Here is a 26,606-nt window from a genome sequence, read left to right on the forward strand (position 1 = left end):
GGTGGGAGGATTGCTTGAGCTTGGGAGGTTGAGGCTGCAGTGAACTGTGTTCATGCCACTGCACTCCAGCATGGGAGACAGCAAGATCCTTTCTCAATAATAACACATAAACCAATGTTACAATTAGAAGAAATAAATTCTGGTGTTCGTTTTTTTTTTTTTTTTTTTTTTTCTGAGGTGGAGTTTCGCTCTTGTTGCCCATGCTGGAGTGCAATGGCATAGTCTCGGCTCACTGCAACCTCCACCTCCTGGATTCAAGATGATTCTTTTCCCTCAGCCTCCCAAGTAGCTGGGATTACAGGCGCGTGCCACCACACCCAGCTAATTTTCATATTTTTAGTCCACCACGTTAGCCAGGCTGGTCTCAAACTCCTGATCTCAAATTCTGGTGTTCTATTGCACAGTGGGGTGAGTATAGTTAAGAGTAAAATATTATTACAAAATAGCTGGAAGAGGGGCTTTTGAATGTTCTTTCACAAGTGAGAAATGCAGGAGGTGATGGATACACTAACTGCTCTGATTGGATCATTATGCAACATGGATATGTATCAAAACATCGAATTGTGGCCCAGCACGGTGGCTCGTGCTGGTAATTCCAGCACTTTGGGAGTCTGAGGTGGGTGGATCACCTGAGGTCAGGAGTTCAAGACTAGCCTGGCCAACATGGCGAAACCCTGTCTCTACTAAAAATACAAAAATTAGCTGGGTGTGGTGGTGCATGCCTGTAATTCCAGCTACTCGGGAGACTGAGGCGGGAGAATTGCTTGAACCTGGGAGGCAGAGGTTGCAGTGAGCTGAGATTGCGCCATCGCACTCCAGCCTGGGCAACAGAGCAAGACTCCATCTCAAAAAAAAAAATATCAAATTGTACCCCATAAGTACGTACAATTACAATATGACAGTTTAAAAAATAAATTTCAAAAAATTCTCTTGTACTTACCAGCTGAATAAAAAATAAATTTTTAAAAGGAGAGAAGTCTTCTTAAAAACCAGTTATTTACCCCATCATTAAGTTATAATGAACTTTCTTATGGGAATTCTTTGATAAGGAAGCTCCTTTACGCTGAAGTTTTATTCTTTTCATACCTCTTTAGATAAATCAGTGCTTTGGGAGCATATGTCATATGACTCAATGGCAGTGTTCTAACTTGGATTCTAGCTCCACATTGTGCAAAGGCAAAAAACCAGAGAGTCAGTGTGGTAGTTAAGAACTTATGTTCTGCTGTTTGATTTCCTACATGCCAGTACTCCCTCCACTACCTGCAGTCTTCCTGACCTGGGGCAAGTTCCTTTTGTAAACTCTGTTTTCTAGGGGGATGGTGGTGGAAGAAGAATGGTGATTTGAGCCAGGCAGTAGCAGGTGGAGGTGGAGAAAAGTGGTCAAACCCTGAATGAACGTTAAAGATAGGACCAAAAGGATTTGATGAGAAATTGGAAGTAGAGCACAGGGAAAAAGAAAGATATCAGTGATGATGCCAAGGTTTTTGGCCTGGGGAATTGGGATAGTGGAGTTGTTATTTGCTGAGTATGACTTTTCACAAAGGAATGTCAAGGCATAAGTAGCAAAGTTCTTTTTTTTTTTTTTTTTTAATTTTTCTTGATTGTGTTTGTTTTGTTTTTCATCTTTTGTGGGAGGTGGGTGGAGATGAAAGCAAGCACAGGGGTTGGCAGGCATACCCCTGGCACCTACCTGTGAGTTCATGATTACTAGTCTTAAATTCAGTCCTTTTTATTTTTACTTTTTTTTTTTTTTAGAGACAGTGTCTCACTCTGTCATCCAGGCTGGAGTGCAGTGGCACAATCACGGCTTACTGTAGCCTTGACCTCCCAGGCTCAGGTGATCCTTTCACTTCAGCCTCCTGAGTAGCTGGGACTACAGGCACATACCACCCTACCCAGCAATTTTTTTTTTTAATTTTTTTGTAGCGACATAGTCTTACCATGTTGCCTAGGCTGGTCTCGAACTACTGAGCTGAAGCAACCTGTCTGCCTCAGCCTCCCAAAGTAAAGTACTGTAATTACAAGCTTGAGCCACTATGCGTGGCCAAATTCTGGCCTCTTGATGTTGCATGGTGTGGATGGGGAGGCGAAGTGTGATATTTTAGGAATTTGAGGATTTCTTCTTCGACCTTAGGCGTGACATTGGACAAATGACATCTGGGCTGAGACATTTTCTAGTAATGCTGGATCCAAAAAACTCTTATCCCATTGTCTCATAGCTTCATTACACAGACCTGGCAGCCATGATCCTCTTTTTTTCCCCCTTAGTTGCCAAACATGGGTTCTCTGTCTTACCTCGTTTGAGTCTTACCTCAGTCTTGAGAGTCTCAAATGTATATCATAGTTTTTAGACAAAATTCAACCTTATTTCAGTTAGTATTTCATTGTTATTTAAATATTTTAACAGGAAAACTGAGCAATGTTTCCCTTTACCTGTTAATCCTGTTATAATATTTTAGATAAAGTGTATTAGAAGGCACATTCTTCATTAATAGAATATTTATTCATGTGTTTATATGGTTCTTAACTAGGAATACCATATAGTCTATCTCCAACCCTTTGAGAAGGAAAAAAGATCCTGACTAAACAGGACACCAGAAGAGCATGCCTAAACTAGGACTGTTCTGGGCAAATCAGAAGGCATGTTCACCTTATTCTTTTTATTCTTTCTTTTTTTTTTGTGACGGAGTCTCGCTCTGTCGCTCTGTCGCCCAGGCTGGAGTACAGTGACGCGATCTTGGCTCACTGCAACCTCCACCTCCCGGGTTCAAGCGATTCTCCTGCCTCAGCCTCCTGAGTAGTGGGACTACAGGCACATGCCACCATGCCTGGCAAATTTTTTGTGTTTTTAGTAGAGACGGGGGTTTCGTCGTGTTAGCCAGGATGGTCTTGAACTCCTGACCTCATGATCTGCCCACTTCGGCCTCCCAAAGTGCTGGGATTACAGGCATGACCCACTGCACCTGGCCTCACCCTATTCCTAAGGCCAGAAAACCAGCTAGAGTAAAGTTCACTTTCTGTTTGAGTGCTTGGACTTTATTGGCAGAAGGCAAATGCCCTGGAACAAGAGTGAAAGCGGGAAATTCCCGTTGTATTGCAAGCCAGAATAAGAGAGGCTCACCCGCACTGGCCTAAGGCATCTCAGTTGTTGATGAGAATGTGATTACAGATGTCTCACTTGAATACCAAAGACAATTGCAAAGGAAATTAAAAGTTATACAAAGAGAGTCGAGAAGTCAGTTGTCTGCTCACAGGTTGGCTTTAGTGGCTATTACTTTGAGATACTAAATGAGCGATAGCTTTAAACTTCAACTGCTTTTGTTTCTGAGGAAAAAAATCATCTTATATCCTTTCATAAGTCGCATAAAATGTGGACATTCTCTATTATTTTAAAGAGTAAATTTAGGTACAAGCATTTACTATTTTTTTTTTTTTTTGAGATGGAGTCTCGCTTTGTTGCCCAGGCTGGAATGCAGTGGCGCAATCTTGGCTCACTGCAAGCTCCGCCTCCCTGGTTCACGCCATGCTCCTGCCTCAGCCTCCAGAGTAGCTGGGACTACAGGCGCGCGCCACCACGCCCAGCTAATTTTTTGTATTTTTAGTAGAGACGGGGTTTCACCGTGTTAGCCAGGATGGTCTCGATCTCCTGACTTCGTGATCTGCCCGCCTCAGCCTCCCAAAGTGCTGGGATTGATTACAGGCGTGAGCCACTGCTCCCGGCCTGTAATTCTTTTTTTTTTTTTTTTTTTGAGACGGAGCCTCGCTCTGTTGCCCAGGCTGGAGTGCAGTGGCGTGATCTTGGTTCACTGCAAGCTCCGCCTCCCGGGTTCGCGCCATTCTTCTGCCTCAGCCTCCCGAGTAGCTGGGACTACAGGGGCCCACCACCACGCTTGGCTAATTTTTTGTATTTTTTAGTGGAGACGGGGTTTCACCGTGTTAGTCAGGATGGTCTCGATCTCCTGACCTCGTGATCCGCCCTCCTCAGCCTCCTAGCATTTAGTAATTCTTAAAAGAGTTCAGCATGAATATACACAGTACGTGGGTTATTAGTACTGTGTTGTTAACACAAATGAACTATGATAGCAAATTGAATTTGGTTCAGTCAGGTCAAAGAATAAAAGGATGATTTTCTTTAACCACCAGCAAGGGATAGTATAATGAACCCCATGCAACTATCACTTAACTTCAATAATTTCAAGTTTGAGTAAGTTGCAGAGTAGTAATTTGAACCCACATCTCTCTTGTTCCAAATCCCTTGCTTTTAATTACAATCCCATGTGGCTTCTTTGTCATTTGATGCTATTGAGCAACTTTATGATTTTTTTGGTGTTTTTGGTAAAATAGACATGAAAAGGCATTACTACAGGGAGTTTTTTCACTCCCTGGTAATAAGAGGGGAAAAGCACTCTCTTTTAATGATACATGTTTTGTAATAAGCATTTTTTTTAGTTGCAGTGTTCTGCAAAGACAAAACCTGCTGATACAGTTCATCCTGTTTTAGAAATCTTTGACCCATTCATCAGACTCTGACCACTCTAAAGATAATGGATTATGGTTGTATTGGTTTTTCTGACTGAAGCGGCCTTCTGCAGATTGAGAAATTGTATAATTATTAACTGCGGTAATGGAGATGTACTTGCAAGTTTCATCTGGTATCTTAATGAGCTTTAACCCTCTGAGTACACCTAAAACATATCCTAGAATTATTGAAATTAATCAGTTGTCCATAACTTTTCTGTCCGTATAATTTGGCTATCATACATATTTTGTTTCCCCCTGCCCTTGCCAGTTTCCATCCTCCTACTCACGTACTCACAACTCCTATATATTGGAGTATTTAGTAGTAGTAGCCTTTGGTATAAACACTTTTTAAAAATTTACTATTTTTTGAATTAATAGGGCCACTTTCTAGTCAAATTTTTTTTTGGGGGGGTGAGGAGGGTAGGGTAACAGTTCCACACTTACAAGGGTATTTGTTTAGACCAAGCTTGTTCAACCCACAGCCTGTGGGGCTGCATGTGGTCCAGGACGGCTTTAAATGCAACCCAACATGAGTTTGTAAACTTTCTTAAAACATTATGAGTTTTGAGATTTTTTTTGAGACAGAGTCTCGCTCTGTTGTCCAGGCTGGAGTGCAGTGGCCCGATCTTGGCTCACTGCAACCTCCACCTCCTGGGTTCAAGCGATTCTCCTGCCTCAGCCTCTGGCGTAGCTGGGATTACAGGTGTGTGCCACCACTCCAAGCTAATTTTTGTATTTTTAGTAGAGACGGGGTTTTACCATGTTGGCCAGGCTGGTCTCAAACTCCTGACCTCAAGTGATCTGCCCACCTCGGCCTCCCAAAGTGCTGGGATTATAAGCATGAGCCACTGTGCCCAGCCTGCGATTTTTTTTTTTAAGCTCATTAGCTATCATTAGTGTTAACTGTATTTTATGTGTGGCCCAAGACAATTCTCCTTCTTCCATTGTGGCCCAGGGAAGCCAAAAGATTAGACACCCCTGATTTAGACAAATAAGTGAAGGAACACTGAAATAACAGTTATATATAATAACCTTGTGCCACCCAGCGCGGTGGCTCATGCCTCTAATCTCAGCACTTCGGGAGGCCGAGGCGGGCGGATCAGCTGAGGTTGGGAGTTCGAGACCAGCCTGACTTACATGGAGAAACCCCATCTCTACTAAAAATACAAAATTAGCTGGGCATGGTGGTGCATGCCTGTAATCTCAGCTACTTGGGAGGCTGAGGCAGGAGAATCGCTTGAACCCAGGAGGCAGAGGTTGCAGTGAGCTGAGATCGTGCCATTGCACTCCAGCCTGGGTGACAAAAGCGAGACTCTGTCTCAAAAAAAAAAAAAAAAGAAAAGAAAAAAAAAAAAAAAAACCCTTGTGTTTTATGGATCTCACATTCATCTCAGATATTTCTTGCCCTGGGAGATCCTCTGAATTCTCAGGACTGCTTCATGTCATCCCTTTATGCTCTACTATCTTCCCCTGCCTAGAAGGCAAGTAGGGCTTTGAATCTCGCCTTTGATTCTACTGTGATCCTATCAAATATAGTAATGCTAGAAATATAGGTCTGAAGTTTGGGAGAGAGATTGGCTCAGTATAGATATGTAAAGCACAGTTGGATATGTGGTAGTTATATGAATGGGATTGGATGAAATTCTCTAGAGGTGTGTGGAATGGAAAGAGGTGGCCCAAGGAGGAAGAGAGAGAGAGAGAAATTGGAGAGGTAGAACAATTTAGGAAAGAGTAATGTTCTAGAAACTAAGGAGAGAGTTTCATAACTGCAGTGGTGAAGCACTGTGAGTTCTTATTTGGCAATTTGGACTTCATTATTGTCTTATCACAGATAGGAAATGAAAGGTTGCAGAACATTTAGGAGAAAATATTAAGTGAGGACACAGAAGCAGTAAATGTCGTATACGCCTTTTAAACATTTTGGAGATTACCCATAGTAGGCCTGTCCCTTGGGTAAGGCAATTAGGGCAGCTTTCCTGGGCCCTATTTTGGGGTGGGGAATGACTCAGGGACTTTATTATATGACTTTTTTCCTGAACATTAATAAAATTCAGTTCCAAAATTTTGTGATTAACTGTAGTCCTAAGAGCCTACGAAAAATGCAGATAATGGGCAGTTCCACATTGGTTGAACTGCCCCAGGCTTCTCTCTTCTAGAGATGCTGTCCCTTCCTTTTAATCCTGTAGTAGCTCCTATCACTTTTTTTTTTTTTTTTTTTGAGACAGAGTCACCCAGGCTAGAGTGCAGTGGTGTGATCTCAGCTCACTGTAACTTCTGCCTCCTGGGTTCAAGCGATTCTCATGCCTCAGCCTCCTGAGTAGCTGGGATTACAGGTGCGTGCCACCACACCTGGCTAATTTTCGTATTTTTACGGGATTTTACCATGTTGCGTAGGCTAGTCTTGAACTCCTGACCTCAGGTGATCCACCTGCCTCAGCCTCCCGAAGTCCTGGGATTACAGGCGTGAGCCAAGGCTCCTGGCCTCCTGTCACTTTTTATAATTGTCAGTTTGTTTTTCCTCTCAGAAATTAAGCTCCTTAAAGCTCTCTATTATTGTTTTGAATTCCCAGGGCCTAGCATAATGCCCAGCACGTAATGTTGAGTGTTTGTTACGTGAGTGATTGAAGGAATAATCCAATACATATCTGTCTTAAGTACAAAAGAATTCCAATATGGTGGTCTCACAGAGTCAAGCGGAATGTTTCAGAAAAGAGGGATTGATAAACAGTTTCAAATGGTAGTAAAAGTATTGAAAACTGACCTTTGGATTTGGCTTCTAGAAGGTCATTGGTTTCCATAGTGAAAACTTTTATAGCAAAATGGTTGGAGTAGAAGTGGTTGAAGATTAAAGGAGAAATGAGATGTAAGAAACAACAAACAAGTTTTTGGGGTGGGGGGGTTGGTTTTATTTTTAAAGATTTGTAGCTGAGCGTGACAGTATGTATCTGTAGTCCCAGCTATTTGGGAGGCTGTGGCTGGATGATAGCTTGAGCCCAGCAGCTTGAGGCTGCAGTGAGCCATGATTGCACCATTGCACTCCAGCCTGGGTGACAGAGAGAGACCTTAACTCAAAAAATAAAATAAAATAAAATAAAATAAAGATTTGAAGCTAAAGGGAAGAAACCATTGGAAAAGAAAGCCAAAGATCTGATGGAGGAGAATTCATTATCATGGTAATGTTATGCATTTGATTTGCATATATCTAAGTATTCCCACCAACATTTTTTTTTTTTTTTTTTGAGACAGAGTCTCCCTCTGTCACCCAGGCTGGAGTGCTGGAGTGCAGTGGCATGATCTTGGCTCACTGCAACCTCCCAGGTTCAAGTGATTCTCCTGCCTCAGCCTCCCTAGTAGCTGAGACTACAGGCTTGTGCCATCACGCCCTGGTAATTTTTGTGTTTTTAGTAGAGATGAAGTTTCGCCATGTTGGCCAGGCTGGTCTTGGACTCCTGACCTCAGGTGATCCTCCCACTTCGGCCTCTCAAAGTGCTGGGATTACAGGCGTGAGCCACCACGCCTGGCCCCAACCAACATTTCAAGATAATATATTTCTCCTTCCACTTGGGTTTGATATATTAATGTATTTTGAACTTGAAGGCTTTTGCTGTGCTATTTGGGGCCCCTAGTGGTAAATCTAATAATGACATGCAATAGAACAGCTAATATACCAGTTATTCCTTATGAAGGTTATTCTTTCTATGAGGATTAAATGAGGTTGGAATATGTAGTTATAGCAATAGTAGTGATTCTTAATCATTTTTTTAAAGAGAGGGTCTCGCCAGGCATGGTGGCTCACACCTGTAATCCCAACACTTTGGGAGGCCAAGGTGGGTGGATCACTTGAGGTCAGGAGTTTGCGACCAGCCTGGCCAACATGGTGACACCCCATCTCTACTAAAAAAACTAAAATTAGCTGGGCGTGGTGGTAGACGGCTGTAATCTCAGCTACTCGGTAGGTTGAGACAGGAGAATTGCTTGAACCTGGGAGACAGGAGGTTGCAGTGAGCTGAGATCACGTCATTGCACTCCAGACTGGGTGACAAGAGCAAAACTCTGTCTCTAAATAAATAAATAAATAAATAAATAAAGGGTCTCACTTTGTTACTCAGACTGAAGTGCAGTGGTGTGATCATGGCTCACTGCAATGTCTGCCTCTCAGGCTCAAGTAATCCTCCCACCTCAGCCTCCCTAGTAGCTGGGACTATAGGTGTTCCACCACTATGTCCAGCTAATTTTAAGAAATTTTTTAGTTTTTAAATTTTTTTGTAGAGATGGTGGTCTTACTATGTTGTCCAAGCTGACCTCGAACTCCTGGTCTCAAGTGATCCTCCCACCTCGGCCTCCCAAAGTGCTGGGATTACCGGTGTGAGCCATCATGGCTGGCCAAAAATGAGTAATTTTTTTTTTTTTTTTTTTTTTGAGATGGAGTCTCGCTTTGTCGCCCAGGCTGGAGTGCAGTGGCGGGATCTTGGCTCACTGCAACCTCCTCCTCCTGGGTTCAAGCGCTTCTCTTGCCTCAGACTCCCGAGTAACTGAGACTTTAGGCACGGGCCATCACAGCCAGCTAATTTTTGTATTTTTAGTAGAGATGGGGTTTTGCCATCTTGGCCTGGCTGGTCTTGAACTCCTGACCTCAAGTGATCCACCCCCTTGGCCTCCCAAAGTGCTGTGATTACAGGCGTGAACCACTGTGCTCTGCCCCAAAATGAGTAATTTAAAGGTGACTGTAATATAGTTAAACAAATGCCTCTTTTCCCATTCTTTACTAACTTGTTATTTAAATGGGGCAAGTTTTTACAACATAAGAAATAAACAGGCCAGGCGCGGTGGCTCACGCCTGTAATCCCAGCACTTTGACAGGCAGAGGCGAGTGGATTTCTTGAGGTCAGGAGTTTGAGACCAGCCTGGCCGACATGGTGAAACCTCGTCTCTACTAAAAGTACAAAAATTAGCCGGGCATGGTGGCACAGACTGTAATCCCAGCTAATCAGGGGGCTGAAGCAGGAGAATTGGTTGAACCTGGGAGGCGGACGTTGCAGTGAGCCTAGATGGCAACACTGCAGTCCAGCCTGGGCAACAGAGCAAGACTCCATCTCAAATGAAACAAACATACTAAAAACCTATTTACTTGTTTGATGTGAGTGTGCTTAGCTTTATTTCCCTTAAAGAGAGTCTTTTTTTGAGATGGAGTCTCACTCTGTTGCCCAGGCTAGAGTGCAGTGGTGCAATCTAGGCTCACTGCAACCTCCGCCTCCTGGGTTCAAGCGATTCTTCTGCCTCAGCCTTCAAGTGGCTGGGACTACAGGCGTGTGCTACCACGCCCAGCTAATTTTTTGTTTTTAGTATAGACGGCGTTTCACGCTGTTAGGCAGGATGGTCTCAATCTCCTGACCTCGTGATCCACCCGCCTCGGCCTCCCAAAGAGCTGGGATTACAGGTGTGAGCCACTGCGCCCAGCCTAAAGTGAGTCTTTAGGTGAAAAATTTTTGTGAATATTGTGATTTCTCCTTAATAATTTCTTGTGTATTTATGATTTTATATAATTAAATGGCATATCAAAAAAATCACCTATGTTAATTATGTTTTTGACTCAGTTATATTTTCTTTTGGTACATTATTAAGTTAATATCCATATGCAAAAATATGCTGACAATATATTAATTTTGGATTTTTCATTTTTATCAGAAATCATGAGTGGAGGATCTCAAGTCCACATTTTTTGGGGTGCTCCAGTTGCTCCACTGAAAATGACAGTATCAGAAGACACAGCTTCTTTAATGTCTGTTGCTGACCCCTGGAAAAAAATTCAGCTTTTATACAGTCAACATTCTTTATATCTGAAGGATGAAAAACAGCACAAAAATCTTGAAAACTATAAAGTCCCAGAATCTATTGGTTCTCCAGATCTTAGTGGTCGTTTCTTAGCAAACTGTATGAATAGACATGTTCATGTGAAAGATGACTTTGTACGTTCTGTTTCTGAAACACAGAATATAGAATCCCAGAAGATTCACTCCTCTAGACTGAGTGATATAACTAGCTCTAATATGCAAATATGTGGATTTAAAAGCACAGTTCCGCATTTAACCGAAGAAGAAAAGTATCAAAAGCTTCTCAGTGAAAATAAAATTAGAGATGAACAGCCTAAACATCAGCCAGATATATGTGGTAAGAACTTTAACACAAATTTGTTTCAGTTGGGCCATAAATGTGCAGCTGTGTTGGATTTGGTTTGTAGTACTGAAAAAATTAATATAGGGCCTGAAGTGGTACAAAGAGAGTGTGTGCCAACAGAATATCATGAAATACAAAACCAGTGTTTGGGATTATTTTCCTCGAACGCAGTAGATAAGTCAAGGTCTGAAGCAGCAGTTAGGAAGGTCTCAGACCTTAAAATATCAACTGATACAGAATTTCTCAGTATAATTACCTCCAGCCAGGTTGCTTTTTTAGCTCAAAAGAAAGATAAAAGGCGGAGTCCTGTAAATAAAGGGAATGTAAACATGGAGACTGAACCAAAGGCAAGTTACCGGGAGATAAGAATACCTGAAGAGAATTCGATTCAGCTTGATGGTTTTACAGAAGCATATGAAAGTGGACAAAACCAAGCATATTCCCTTGAACTTTTTAGTCCTGTTTGTCCTAAAACAGAAAATAGCCGCATTCACATAAACTCTGATAAAGGTCTTGAAGAACATACAGGATCTCAAGAACTTTTCAGTTCTGAAGATGAACTGCCACCAAATGAGATACGTATTGAGTTGTATAGCTCAGGAATACTGTGTTCCCAACTAAATACCTTCCACAAAAGTGCTATTAAAAGAAGCTGTACCTCTGAAGATAAAGTGGGCCAGTCTGAAGCTCTATCTAGAGTCCTTCAAGTAGCTAAGAAAATGAAGTTGATTTCTAATGGAGGAGATTCTGCTGTAGAAATGGATCGGAGAAATGTGTCTGAATTTAAGAGTATTAAAAAAACATCGTTAATAAAAAACTGTGATTCTAAAAGCCAGAAGTATAATTGTTTAGTCATGGTGCTATCTCCATGCCATGTGAAGGAAATAAACATAAAATTCGGACCAAATTCTGGCTCTAAAGTGCCTTTAGCAACAGTTACAGTAATTGATCAATCAGAAACTAAGAAGAAGGTTTTTCTGTGGAGGACTGCAGCATTTTGGGCATTTACAGTGTTTCTTGGAGATATAATTTTACTCACAGGTGAGGTCATTATGGCATAGTGGTAGCTTATTTTATAAAGCTAAGTTTTGTTTGTTTTTGTTTTTCTCCCACTTAGTCTTTGAAGACTCTTTCTTTAGTCATTTGCCTCTTCTGAGCTCAGCATAATTGATCCCTTTATCGCATCTGCATTGTTCTCCTTTCCATTGTCCACTCTCCTGCCCATTGCCACTTCTGGGCCTCTGTTCTATCCTTCTCAGCTCTGCCCCTTCTTTCCACTTATCCCCTCCTTTAATAAGCCTTCCCTAGTCAGGTGGAGTGGGTCACACTTGTAATCCCAGCACTTTGGGAGGCTGAGGCAGGAAGATTGCTTGAGGCCAGGAATTTGAGACCAGCCTTGGCAACACAGAACCCGTCTCTACAAAAAATAAATTAAGGTTTGCGTGCCTGTAGTCCCAGCTACCCAGGAGGTTGACGCGAGAGGATTGCTTGAGCCCAGGAGGTTGAGGCTGCAGTGAGCTTTGATTGGGCCACTGCACTCCAGCCCGAGCAACAGAGTTAGACCTTTCTGCTTCTTTACCTAATGTCTAATAATGCTGTGCACATTGCGTTTTTACTGTGGGAACAGTTAGTGATTTCTATTGCCTTATTTTATTATCAAAATTATATTAATTACACTTGGAAATATGGAAAGGAAAAAACTGGTATTATACCAACTTCATATAACCACCAACAGAGTTCTAGAGTGTTGCCTTCCAGTTATTTTCTCTGTTCTCCTTAAAATGTGTGTGCATGTGTGTATATATCACACATAGAAGCTCATATTTATTGGGAGCTTAGTTTGTGAGACCCTGTTTTAGATTTTACATGCATATTTCATTACAACAAGTATATGAGGAAGGTACTGATTTTTATCCCTACTTTTCAGTTGAGGAAGCTGAAGCCCAGAGAAGTAAAGTAACTTGTCCAATGTCATACATCTAGGAAGTGGCAAAGCTATAGTTTCTCCTAGACTCCAGAATTTATGCTCTTACTATATAGTTGTAACCATAAAGAACATTTTGTTTTTTTAATTTTTAATTTATTTATTTTTAAGAGACAGAGTCTTGCTATGTTGCCAAGTGCAGTGGGTACTCACGGGCACAATCCCATTACTGATCAGCATGAGAATTTTTAAATTGTTATTTTTAATTTTTTGTTTGTTTGTTTAATAGGGACAGGATCTCACTGCATTACCCAGGCTGATCTCCAACTCCTGGGCTCAATTGATCCTCCTGCCGCAGCCTCCCAAAGTGCTAGGATTACAGGCGTGAGCCACCGTGCCCATGGTATTTTTAACATGCCCTTGTTTCCAACCTGGACCAGTTCACCCCTCCTTAGGGAACCTGTGGTCCTCCACTCCCAGGAGGTCACTATATTGATGGCAAGCTTAGTGCAGACACCTGATCGGCCACAACTCTGAACTCCTGGGCTCAAGTGAGCCTCCTGCCTCAGTCTCCCAAGTAGCCAGGACTACAGGCACGCATGCCGCTGCACCCAGAGAGAATATTTAATTTTTTTTTTTTGAGACAGTCTTGCTCTGTCACCCAGGCTGGAGCGCAGTGGCACAATCTTGACTCACTGCAACCTCCGCCTCCTGGGTGCAGGTGATTCTCCTGCCTCAGCCTCTCGAGTAGCTGAAATTACAGGTGCAAGCCACCATGCCTGGCTAATTTTTGTATTTTTAGTAGAGACGGGGTTTCACCATGTTGGCCGGGCTGGTTTCGAACTCCTGTCCTCAGGTGATCCGCCCACCTCGCCCTCCCAAAATGCTAGGATTACAAGTGGAGCCACCGTGCCTGGCCAGAATATGTTTTCACCGAACACATCTAACATTGTGTTACATGTTCTTTGTTGATTTAAAATTAACACATGGTGTATTAGAGCAGGAGGAAGTTGATTAAGCTTAATAAAATATCTAAAGAAAGAATGTGATACAGAGGAGGTATTTAGAAAAAGAAAACTTCGAAGCAATATTGATAGTCCTACCAAATAGTTTACAGGAGGAATGAGAACCTTAGCTAATGTACCTTGGTGTTCCTGTAGGATTGTCAAGTACAATCTTTTTTTTTTTTTTTTGAGACGGAGTCTGGCTGTGGCACCCAGGCTGGAGTGCAGGGGAGCGATGTCTGCTCACTGCAAGCTCCGCCTCCCGGGTTCACGCCATTTTCCTGCCTCAGCCTCCTGAATAGCTGGGACTACAGGCGCCTGCCACCGCGCGCGGCTAATTTTTTTGTATTTTTAGTAGAGACAGGGTTTCACTGTGTTAGCCAGGATGGTCTCGATATCCTCACCTCGTGATCCGCCCGCCTCGGCCTCCCAAAGTGCTGGGATTACAGGCATGAGCCACCGCGCCCGGCCGAGTACAATCTTTTATAAAGAGGTAAACACAAGATTGTAATGAACAGGCTTAGCATAGCCACATCCCACTGGCAGTATTAGCTAATATTATTTATATGTGATTATATTATTGGAGGTTCAATTCACCTAACTCCCTCTGTTCTGATTCAGTGCTTGCTGAATACCTGTTTGCTTGTGATTTGGCTTTCTAGTTGTAGAGCTGCCCACAGCATGAGAACAGGCTGAAATACTGTTTTTTTGGCAATTAATGCCTCATTGCAAATGAAAAAAAAATTTTTTTTTCTTAATTTGTTTCATTAATTGATTTAGTATGAGCTTATGTTGCAGAGCTGAAATCTAGTTTTGGAGTGTTAACAAAATTAAGTTTCCCAGACTGTAAAAGAGGGCTGGATCCTGGACCATGGTCATTTTACCGAGGCAATTAATGTCAGCAGGGACCTCTCAGGGGCCTTTTCCTTTTTCCTAGGTAGGTGTAAACTCAACTCTGCAATCTCTGTATTTTTTCCTAACATCTCTATAGTTGTTAACAACTAGGTAACATTCTCTCTGGTGGCTGAAATGCAATTTACTTAACCATTTTCCTATTATAAGACATTTAGATGATTTCTATGAACATTTTTTTTTAATCAGATTTTTTTGTCTTTTTAAGAAAAAGAAGATCTAGTTCACTGATTTCTGAATAAGTTTCTTTTGTGTGGAACAGATGGAAATGTTGGGAAAAAAAAGAAATCTACACTTTTCTGTTGTCCTAATGAGGCAGTGAACTTAGTTGGATAGCTTGGGTAGTTCATACTACCTATTGATATATACCCCCAAACAGAAATCTTCCTTTTTTTTTTTTTTTTTTTTTTGAGATGGAGTCTCGCTCTGTTGCCCAGGCTGGAGTGCAGTGGCGCGATCTCGGCTCACTGCAACCTCTGCCTCCTGGGTTCAAGTGATTCTCCTGCCTCAGCCTCCCAAGTAGCTGGGACTACAGGAGCCCGCCACCACGCCTGACTAATTTTTGTATTTTTAGTAGAGACAGGGTTTCACCATATTGGCCGGGCTGGTCTCGAACTCCTGACCTTGTGATCTGCCCACCTCGGCCTCCCAAAGTTCTGGGATTACAGGCGTGAGCCACCGCGCCCGGCCCAAACTGAAAAATTTTAACAGATGTATTCCAGACCTTGTTGAATACCAACACAGTAGACAGTTTGCTATTATAACTTCTAGCAATAGAATGAAGAGATGCCAAAAATAAGGATTACCTAAGGGAGACTACTGACTAGAATTAGAAGAAGATGGGAGGCTTAACATTGGGAAACAACAGTGTTTAAAGGACAAACAGAATAAGGACTAGGAGCTGGGGCATGTCAGTGAGAGGGTAGGAAGGAGCCAGGAGGCCAGGGCGGGCTACCCATCCCCTCCATGCACCACTAGTGATTACCATGTCACTAATCCAACATATGCTTCACAGTCCTAGCTTTCAGAATGCTCTCCTTGAAATTTCTCGTCTGTTCCTTTTTTCTGAAGAACATGCATCCTGAATGTTGGATCATGAAAAGTCTTGAATGCTGTACTAGCTCTTCCTGGCTAGGCAGTGGGGAACCACTGTTTTTTAGTAAGTCACCTGAACTCATTAATGCTCTGATATATCACTCGCCTGAACTCATTAATGCTCTGATGAATGACTCATTAGCATTGTAAGAAATGGGTTGCAGGCGGGACAAGCACCTGTTGGGAGGGAAAGGAATGTGTAATGTAAAACAGTAGTAGTGGTGGGGCATGGGCACATTTAAGCAGCAGAGGGGTAGGTGGGGGCTGGTGGCAAGGAGTGGGAAGGGAGAGGCAAGATGACTTCAGATTTTAGTTTACTTGATTAGCAGCATAGCGTCAACAAATGAGTTGGGCGCTATGAAAGGAAAAGCAGGTTTGGACATTGCTGAGTTTGGGGAGCCAATGGAATATCCAGGTGGGAATTTCCGTTAGGCAGTTGTAGATAAAAGGTTCAAAAGCTGAGGAAAGGGTCTGGAATCTAAATCTGTAAGTAATCACTTGGAATTTATACATCCTTGGTTTTCTTTCCTATTATCTCTAAATTATTTCACTATTGTTAATATATGTTTATACCTCTGACACTGTATGCTGATTAGATCCTGCCTTAGAGATAGCTCCCTTCCCCTCTTTCTCTTTACAGCTCACACGTTTTGCTCTACCTACAATTGTTTCTACCTGTTGGTATGTTTAGTTCTACCTGATTCTACTCTATCCGTCTTAGATATACAGCTCTCTCTTTCCAATTGGAAAATGTTCCCTACCTCCAAAGTCTTTCACTTTTAACTTATGTGGAAGATAATTATAGTGCTATTTAGGGAAAAATAATCAAGTGTGTTAAGAATGCCTTATATTCAGATATATTTATAGTAGAAGGGACCAGTGCATACTGAATATTATTACTCTCCTAGGCACTACAGCTTTGGAACCACTACTTTGCCTTCTGGTCCTAAAAAAAATTATTTTTAATGTATCAGAAATATACATGATAACATTTTCCTTATGTAAATAAAAACTATTAAACCTTTTTTATATAGAGCAGTGGACTTCCATACTGCTATCATTTGAATATAAAGAAGCAATTTTGTTAATTTACCTAGATTTAGATTTTAGATTTGCTGTTTTGTCATTTCGTGCCTTTAGGCAGGTTATTTAACCTATTTGATCTCTAGTTGCTTGGTATATGGGAGGCATGCATAATATTTTGTTGTGACTAGTAGGTTAACCACATTGTGAAGGAATTTATGGCATGATCAGAATGTTTTTTCTCTCTCTAGATGTTGTTATTCATGAGGACCAATGGATTGGCGAGACAGTACTACAATCAACATTTAGCAGTCAGTTATTAAATCTTGGGAGTTATTCATCTATTCAGCCTGAAGAATGTAAGGCACATTTTAAATGAAGTAATGTATTAGTGTTTAAAGTATAAAAACATACTAGGAAAGATTAGGGTTAAAATGGTTCTTTTACAAAATGTTTTCTAAACAGTTGGAGAGTATTGGTTTCTTTTCATTAGTAAGAATGAAAATAGAATTTTAAGAAATGAACTTGTACATTGTAAATCACATTTATTTTAAGAAGTATTGGGTCTCATGTTTCGTTTTCTTAGGCCATCAGTATAGTGGTGGTTCTTCACCTTTTAGGGAGTCAGAGACCTCTTTGAGAATCTATAGACCATTTCTCCAGAAAACTGGACTTGTGTAGATAGGCACAAAATTTTGCTTATAATTCTAAAGCATTCCATGGACCTCTGAAGTTCTTCTGTGGAACTTCTGAGCCTCTGATTAAGAATCCTTGAGGTAATAAAAATGTATTGGTCTCGTATTCAGACAGCTGTGGTTTGAATCCTTATTCTCCTGTCCACCACTGCTAAGAAAAGCTATCTTTCTTCTTTAATGTCCAGTTTTCTCTTCTTTAAAAGAAGCTGTTTAATGAGGAAACTAGCAGCTATCTCCTCCTCTAGGAAATAAAATAACATAAAAAAAATAAAGAAAACAAAGTAAGGGAAACAGTATAAACTTGTGGTTATGGTCACTGGACTCAGATAGACCAGGATTTGAATCCTGGCCCTCTTACTTCCAGTCTTTGTCTTTAGGCAATTTATTTCACTTCACTATACTTTTGTCTCCTTTTCTGTGAAATGGAGATAAAAATACATATATACCTTACAGGGTTGTTATGAAGATTAAGTGAGAAAATGAATATAAGATGTTGAACCTGCACATAATGTAGTAGTAACATAGTAATATTAGAGGGAGAAATAATAAGCTAGCAAAATATATTTGATAAAATGCTGAAATATCATACAAGAAAATAGCTAGAGAAATATACTGATTATACAAGAAGATAACTGGAATAATAGGAAAGTTATAGGATATATATATGGAAGATAGAGCATGGAATTCCAATCTTTGAATTCTTAAAGAAAGGCAGAGCAAGTAGAAGGGAAGAGCAACAATTAGAATAACAAGAACTGTGTTTGGAATGGGCAAGGTTTCATTATCTACTAGGGTGGCCCATCAGCAGAAAACCAACTCTGACATATTTCATAGACAACTAAAATAGAGTTCTTCATCTATCCAATATATATTTATTATGTGTTGACATTGTTTCAGGCACTGTGTTTACTGTACACTGGGGGTACAATGGTGCCTGTCCTCCTGGAGCTTATGTTCTCATGTGGAAGACAGACCAAAAAAAATGAATGAAACAGACATATAAGTAAAATATTTGCAGGTGATAATGAGTGCTAGGAAGGAAACTAACAAAGGGTTAAGATACAGAATGCCATGGTTCTAGTTGAGAAGGATTGATCATGGAGTAGAATCAGGGTTAGGAAGTTGTTACAATAGCTGCAGTTGAGAGATAATGGGAGGCCAGTGGAGCTAAAGAGCTGAGATATATTTGTAAATAGAGTTAATAGGATTTTCTGATGATGTGGGTCTGGGGATCAGGGAAGAGGGACAATCTACTGCTACTGGATTACTGGTTTAAGTAACTAGGTAGCCTTTATTGGGAAAGACTGAGAGAGAACTGGTTTGTGGGGAAAAGGGCTATGTTTCAAAGCATGTTAAGTTTTAGATATCTTTGAGATATTCAAGTGGAGATGTCATATAAGAACTGGAAACAAAGTTCAGGACTCAGAAGACAGGTTTAAAATTAAGAGGCAAATTTTAGAGTTATTAGCATACAGATAATATTTCAAATTTAAAAGTTTTTTAAATGATAAATATTATCTGTATAATTATAGAATCACAGGGGATTGCAAAAATAATACATAAAGTCCCATGAACTCTTCTTCTAGCTTCTCCCAATGGTGATATCTTATATAACTTTAGTACAATATCAACAACAGGAAATGAACATTTGTATAATACTGTTAACTAGTAATATACTAGGATACTTTCCCTTTCAGTATCAATAAATATAGTATCAGCCTGGCACAGTGGCTTATGCCTGTAATCCCAGCACTCTGGGTGGCTGAGGCAGGAGGATTACTTGGGCCCAGGAGCTCGACACCAGCCTGGATGATATGGTGAAACCTCATCTCTACTAAAAATACAGAAAAATTAGCCAGGTGTAGTGGTGCACACCTGTAGTTACAGCTACTAGGGAGGCTTAAGTGGGAAAGAAAGTTGAGGCTGCAGTGAGCCATGATTGTACCACAGCACTTCAGCCTGGGTGACCGGAGTCAGACCTTGTCTCAAAAAAAATTTTTTTCTTAAATAAATAAATATAGCATCAATACAGCATTATAATATGATTAATACTATATCAATAAAATAGATACTTAGTCCTAATGCCAATGTCTTATTTAATAGAAAAGCACTCGAGGCATTGTCATTAAAACCAGGAAAAAGATAAGGATGTCCACTATTTCTACAACTATTCATCTTATACTAGAATTATCAGCTAATACACTTAGACAAGAAGAGGCATCTGGTCTGGTGCGGTGGCTCACCCCTGTAATCCCAGCATTTTGGGAGGCCAAGATGGGTGGATCACTTGAGGCCAGGAGTTTGGGACCAGCCTGGCCAACATAGCAAAACCCTGTCTGTACTAAAAAGATGAAAAATTAGCCAGGTGTGGTGGTGCATGCCTGTGGTCCCAGCTACTCAGGAGGCTGAGGCATGAGAATTGCCTGAACCTGGGAGGTGGAGGTTGCAGTGAGCACCACTACACTGCACTGCAGCCTGAGCGACAGAGCGAGATTCTGTCTCCAAAAAAAAAAAGAAAGAAGAGGCATTTGAATGGATAAAGAAGAACGAAAATTATCTCTATTTACAAATGCTCTGATAACATACCTGAAAACTCCAGGGAATCAAAGTTAAAACAAATTTAAATAATAAGATAATTCAGTGATATAACAGGATGCAAAATTAATGTTAAAAAATATCATTAGGCTGAGTGCAGTGGTTTGCGTCTGTAATTCTAGCCCTTTGGGAGATGAAAGTGGGTGGACAGCTTGAGCCCAGGAATTCAAGACCAGCCTGGGCTACAAAAAAGAAAAAGAAAAAGAAAAAGAAAAAAAAGCTGGGTGTGGTGGCACACACCTGTGGTCCCAGCTGTTTGGGAGGCTGAGGTAAAAGGATTGCTTGAGCCCAGGCTGGGGGATGAGGTTGCAGTGAGCTGTGATTGCACCACTGTACTCCAGCCTGGGCAACAGAGCAAGGCCCTGTCTCAAAAAAAAAATAATAATAATAATAGTAGTTAGACTTAATATACACAAATAATAAACAGAGGGCATAATGATAGTGAAAAACTCATTTACTATAGTAATAAAGAAGATAGTTCAAAATACAGTTAACAAGAAATATGCAAAGCCTATATGAGGAAAAAATTTAAACACTCCAGAAAGAAATGAAGACATGAATAAATGGAAAGACATTCCCTGTTCTTGGATAGGATGACTCAACATTATAATGATGTCAGTTCTTCCTAAGTTAATATGTAAATTCAATGTAGTTCCAATGAAAATATATATGTTATGGCATATAAAAGTTGATACTAAAGCTCATATGGGAAAACAGACATGCAAGAATAGCTAGGAAAAGACTGACAAAGGAAAACTACAGAGGAGGGGAACTAGCTTTACCAGATGTTAAAACATACTATAAAGCCTCTGTAATTAAAACAGTGAAGTACTGATGCATGAATAGACAAGTAGACCAGTGGAACAGAGTAAGAAGATTAGAATTAGACCCACCCAGCCCCCCGCCCGGCCAGCCGCCCAGTCCGGGAGGTGAGGGGCGCCTCTGCCCGGCCGCCCCTACTGGGAAGTGAGGAGCCCCTCTGCCCGGCCACCACCCCGTCTGGGAGGTGTACCCAACAGCTCACTGAGAACGGGCCATGATGACAATGGCGGTTTTGTGGAATAGAAAGGGGGGAAAGGTGGGGAAAAGATTGAGAAATCGGATGGTTGCCGTGTCTGTGTAGAAAGAGGTAGACATGGGAGACTTCATTTTGTTCTGTACTAAGAAAAAATTCTTCTGCCTTGGGATCCTGTTGATCTGTGACCCTACCCCCAACCCTGTGCTCTCTGAAACATGTGCTGTATCCACTCAGGGTTGAATGGATTAAGGGCGGTGCAAGATGTGCTTTGTTGAACAGATGCTTGAGGGCAGCATGCTCGTTAAGAGCCATCACCACTCCCTAATCCCAAGTACCCAGGGACACAAACACTGCGGAAGGCTGCAGGGTCCTCTGCCTAGGAAAACCAGAGAACTTTGTTCACTTGTTTATCTGCTGACCTTCCCTCCACTATTGTCCTGTAACCCTGCCAAATCCCCCTCTGTGAGAAACATCCAAGAATGATCAATAAAAAAAATAAATAAATAAAAAAAAAAAATAGAATTAGACCCACCTACATATAGCAATTTAATATATGACAAAGATAGTATCTGGAATCAGTGAGATAAAAGCTAACTTCTTAATAAATGGTGCTGAGACAACTGGGTAGCCATTTGGAAAAGGAAAATTGGACACATATCTCACAACAAACAGTAATAAACATCATATGGATTAATAGTCTAAATGTAAAAAATAAAATCATGCAACAACAAGAAAGAAACCTGAATGAATCCTCTGTAATCTTGGTGTAGGGAAAGGCTTTTTCTTAATATTACTCAGAATCCAGGGGCAGTAGAAGATAAACTGATACATTTTACTATAGAAAAATAAATTTTGCATAACCAGAACACTATAAACAAAGTCAAAAGACAACTGACAAACTTGGAGAAAATATTTGTAACATACAACAAAAGGCTAATATCCCTAATATATAAAGAACTTTTAAACCTTGAGTGACAAAGGCTGGGTGTGGTTGTTCACACTGGTAATCATAGCATTTTGGAAAGCTGAGGTGGGAGAATCACTTGAGCTCAGGAGTTTGAGTCCAGCCTGGGCAACATAGTGAGACCCTGTCTCTACAAAAAGTCAAAAAATTAGCCAGGTGTGGTGGTGCATGCCTATGGTCCCAGCTACGTAGGAGGCTGAGGCAGGAGGACTGTTTGAGCCCAGGAGGTCGAGGCTGCAGTGAGCTGTATTCATGCCACTGCACTCTAGCCTGGCAAAAGGGAAAATGTGAAAAAGAGATGAACAGTCAGTTTTCAAAAAAAGATATAAAAATGACTATCAAATATAACTTATTAGAGAAATTCAAATTAAAACTACATGGAGATACCATTTCTCACCTATCAGATTGGCAAAATTAAAAAAAAAAGCACATTCTCTTGGCGCAGCTGTGAGGTAATGTGCCCTCTTATACATTGGTGGTAGGAATGCAAATTGCTACAACCCTTGTGAAGGGATATTTGGCAATATCTAACAAAATTACATATGTACTTAGCTTTCAACCTAGCAATCCCACTTCTAGGAATCTACCCTGAAGCTACACCTCCAACAATATGAAAATACATATCACAAGGTTATTCATTGCAGTATTGTTTATAATTGCAAAATATATAGGAGAGTGATTCACTAAGTTATGGTACATTCACATAGTGGAACACTATGTACTATGCAGCTGTACAAAAAGAATGAAAAAGATCTCTATGAACTGATATGGAGTGATTCCCAGGACATACTGTTACGTGAAAACATAAACCCCCCAAAACTGTATGTAGTATGCTGTCCTTCCTGTACGAAGGAATGGAGGTATAAGAAAATACCTCGTTTTATTTGTGGAAAGAATGCAGGAAGGATAAATCAGAAACTAAAGAGATTGGTCACCTACAGGGGGCACGTAGGAGAGGGGTGGAAGAAAGTAGGGAATGGGAACAGGATAGCAGGGGTCAGGAGGAAGTGACACTAACAAATGAATGTAATATTGTTACAAATGAACCTAATATTGTTACAAATGAATAAAATAACTACACAGAAGGGGGTGGGGAAGAAAAGAACAAACCTAAGTAGCTGTGGAAAAGAGTATATTGACTGGATTCTATAAGGCTAATGACAGAAAGGACTGTACATAAATGCTGCAATCTAGTTAGAAATATGTTTCTCAAAGGGGAATGGCTTAGCAATAACCTTATGTACATACTAGAATGAACAAATGAGTACATAGATTGTAGATAAGGAAAGCTGGATTTCTCACTGTTGGAGAAAGAAATTATAAACAAGGGAAGGTTAAAACAAACCAGAGGTATTGTTATAAACTGAGGATTTTTAATATAGATAAATGGATACAGAAATATAGGCATGTGTATATGGGTGGGATAGTACACATACATAAACATCTCCTAGTTCTGTCCATTGAGCGAGCACAGCACAGATGCAGTTACTCCCCAGTAATAATGAGCATACCTGGTGCCCAGATCTTCATCTGTAAACATTTTCTTTTCTTTTCTTTTCTTTTTTTTTTTTTGAGATGGACTCTTGTTCTGTCACCCAGGCTGGAGTGCAGTGGCGTGATCTTGGCTCACTGCAACCTCTGCCTCCTGGGTTCGAGCAATTCTCCTGCTTCAGCCTCCCAAGTAGCTGGGACTACAGGTACATGCCACCACGCCCAGATAATTTTTGTATTTTTAGTAGAGATGGGGTTTCACCATGTTGGCCAGGCTGGTCTTGAACTCCTGACCTCAAATGATCTGCCCACTTTGGCCTCCCAAAGTGCTGAGATTGCAGGTGTGAGCCACTGTGCCCGGCCTCTCTTTTTTTTTTGAGACAGGGTCTGGCTCTGTTGCCCAGGCTAGAGTACAGTGGTGCGATCTCGGCTTACTCCAACTTCCGCCTCCTGGGCTCAAGCCAGCCTCCCACTTCAGCCTTCCAAGTAGCCGGTACCATAGGTGTGCACTACCACGCCTGGCTAATTTTTGTATTTCTTGTAGAGACTGGATTTCACCATGTTGCTCTGGCTGTTCTCGGACTCCTGGGCTTCAGCAGTCCACCCATCTTGGCCTCCCAAAATGCTGGGATTACAGGTGTGAGCCATTGTGCCTGGCCAACATAGTTCTCTGATGAAAGGAACCGGCTCTGCTAAAAGTGGTTGATTACAGGACTGGGTCAGGGCAAATTCAGGATAAGCCTGGAAGTCTAGTGGTGCCAGACAAGACATGTTGAAATAATGCAAGAGCCAACCTGAAGGAACACCTACTGGCTAAAGCTGAAGCAATTTGAGTAAGAAAATGATAGTATTGGATTAGAACCCATAGATTAAAATCTTTACAAATCCTTACTGACATAAAGATATATTTATTTCATTAACTAACCAGAGGGGAAGAGAGAGCTCTTCCTTCCAATGGAATTCCAATTAATAAATCTGAGAGAAAAGAAAAAAAAATAGACAATTACTGGCCATGCTCAGTGGTTCATGCCTATAATCCCAGCACTTTGGGAGGCTGAGGCAGGTGGATGGCTTGAGCCCAGGAGTTTGAGACCAGCCTGGGCAACATGGCAAAACCCCGTCTCTACAAAAAATAGAAAAATTAACCAGGTTTGGAGGTGTGTCCCTATAGTCCCAGCTATTTGGGAGGCTGAGGTGGGAGGATTGATTGATCCCAGGAGGTTGAGGCTGCAGTGAGCCGTGATCATGCCACTGCACTTCAGCCCGGGCAACAGAGTGAGACTCTGTCTCAAGAAAAAAAAAAAAAAATACAAAACACAAAAATAGAGAATTACCATCAGGCAGAGATCACAATAATAAATACTGCACCAACACAAATGCACTGATAGATGCTAAAATTAGTAGGTGAAAGTTTGAGGAGAGAGATTATTGCATAGTCTCAAAGTATCTCCCCAAGATACCAGCTTACTAGAGGGAAAATAATAAATTTATAAGAAAACTCTTCAGACACCAAGTTAACTGAGTGATTGGGGTAAATATCACCAGTAATAAGATGTATGGTATCATAAATTCTTTGATATTATCCATTGAGAAGGATCCACCATATTTTTTGTGGAATTGCCAAAAATGCATAACTTCATTCCAATCATAAAACACTGGAGAAACCCAAAGAGAAGGACGTTCTACTAAATAATTGATCAGGATTCTTCATAAGTGTCAAGGTAATGAAAAAGAAAAGACTGAGAAACTCTTATAGACTAGAGGAGACCAAAGAGAAATAACAACTAAATGTGAGGTGGGATCTTGGATGAAATCCTACATAGAAAAAGGATATTAATAGGAGAATTGGTAAAATTTAAATAACATCTACATTTTAATTAACAATATTTAATTAATGTTAGTTCCTGTTTAAGATAATTTATAATATGTGAGATGCCCACATTAGTCGACATAGTGAGGAATATAAGGTAACTCTGTACTATTTTTGCAACTTTTTTGTAAGTCTTACGTTAGTTCAAAACAGAGTTTTTAAAAGAGCTGTATATGATCATCTCAATAGGTACAAAGAAAGCTTTTGATAAAATTCAACACCTGTTCATTAGGAATAGAATAAAATTTTCCTTAACTTCATAAAGAGTGTCTTTAGAAAACCCAGAACAATTATCATCCTAATTGGAAAAATATTAGAAGCATTCCTTTTAAAATTCAGGAATATGACTAGGATACTACTATTACTACTTTTCTTCAACACCGTATTAGAGTTATTAACCAGTGCAATAAACGTGGAAAAATAGATATGTAAAGATTGGAAAGGTAGAAATAAAACTGCCATTATTATAGATGGTTTACATACCTTTTCCCTCTGAAAACTACAAACAAATTATTAGAAATAATGTGAAAATTTAGCAAAGTAGCTGGATATAAGATTAACATACAAAAGTCAATCACATTTCTAGAGTAGAGCGACTAACAATAACAAAGGAAGCTGCCATTGACAATAATATTATTTTGTACTAATAGTAATAAATGTAACAAAGTATGTGCAAGACCTAAAAAAGGAAAAATTTTTAAATGAAGAAAAACTAACAAAGAATGAACTAAACATATACTTTATTCATTGATTGGAAGATTTAACATTGTGAAGATTTCAGTTCTTTTCAAGTTGATTTGTAAATTCAGTGCATGTTCAATAAAAATCCTCGTAAGATTTCAAGGGCGCAGTGGCTCATGCCTGTAATGCCAGCATTTTGGGAGGCCAAGGTAGGAGGATCTCTTGAGGCAAAGAGTTCAAGACCAATAAGATTTTCATGTAATTTGATAAGATTATATGATATTTATGTAGAAGAGTAAGTGGTTGAAAACAGCAGGGCATTTTAAGAAGAAAAGCAGGGAAGAATAATTTGCCCTATCAGCTATCAAGACACAGTACGAACCTATAGTAACTGAGATGGTGTGGTTTTGCCCAGTTGAAGTCAGTTAAATTTTAATTTTGAGATTTCTGTAAAAGATACAAGTTTAGTCTTTTATTATGTATATTTGAAGGTGTTACATTTTGGAAAGTGTGTGTGTGTGTGTGTGTGTGTGTGTGTGTGTGTGTGTATGAATGATGGCTAAATGGCTTCTAAGTAAAATTCAGTATATCTTGTATATGTTGATAGAATAGAAGGGGAAGGAATGTTTTGAAATAATG

General features: G+C 40.5%; 1 protein-coding gene across 12 annotated transcripts in view; it reads left to right on the forward strand.

Moving 5' to 3' along the window:
- The window catches only part of SHLD2 (shieldin complex subunit 2), a 97,011-nt gene that overhangs the window by 46,029 nt on the left and 24,376 nt on the right, over positions 1–26,606 (forward strand). For 8 of the 12 annotated variants that reach the window (XM_055353193.2, XM_055353199.2, XM_055353194.2 and 5 more), the window contains 2 exons: positions 10,207–11,736; positions 16,905–17,012. In XM_055353193.2, coding sequence (XP_055209168.2) covers positions 10,207–11,736; positions 16,905–17,012 — 1,638 coding nt within the window. Of the gene's footprint in view, positions 1–9,864; positions 9,985–10,206; positions 11,737–16,904; positions 17,013–26,606 lie in introns of all 12 variants that reach the window. The other 4 variants (XM_055353201.2, XM_063709761.1, XM_063709762.1 and 1 more) reach the window with 2 other exon arrangements.

This window comes from Gorilla gorilla, chromosome 8 (assembly GCF_029281585.2).
Source record: "Gorilla gorilla gorilla isolate KB3781 chromosome 8, NHGRI_mGorGor1-v2.1_pri, whole genome shotgun sequence".
NCBI classification, from domain to species: domain Eukaryota; kingdom Metazoa; phylum Chordata; class Mammalia; order Primates; family Hominidae; genus Gorilla; species Gorilla gorilla.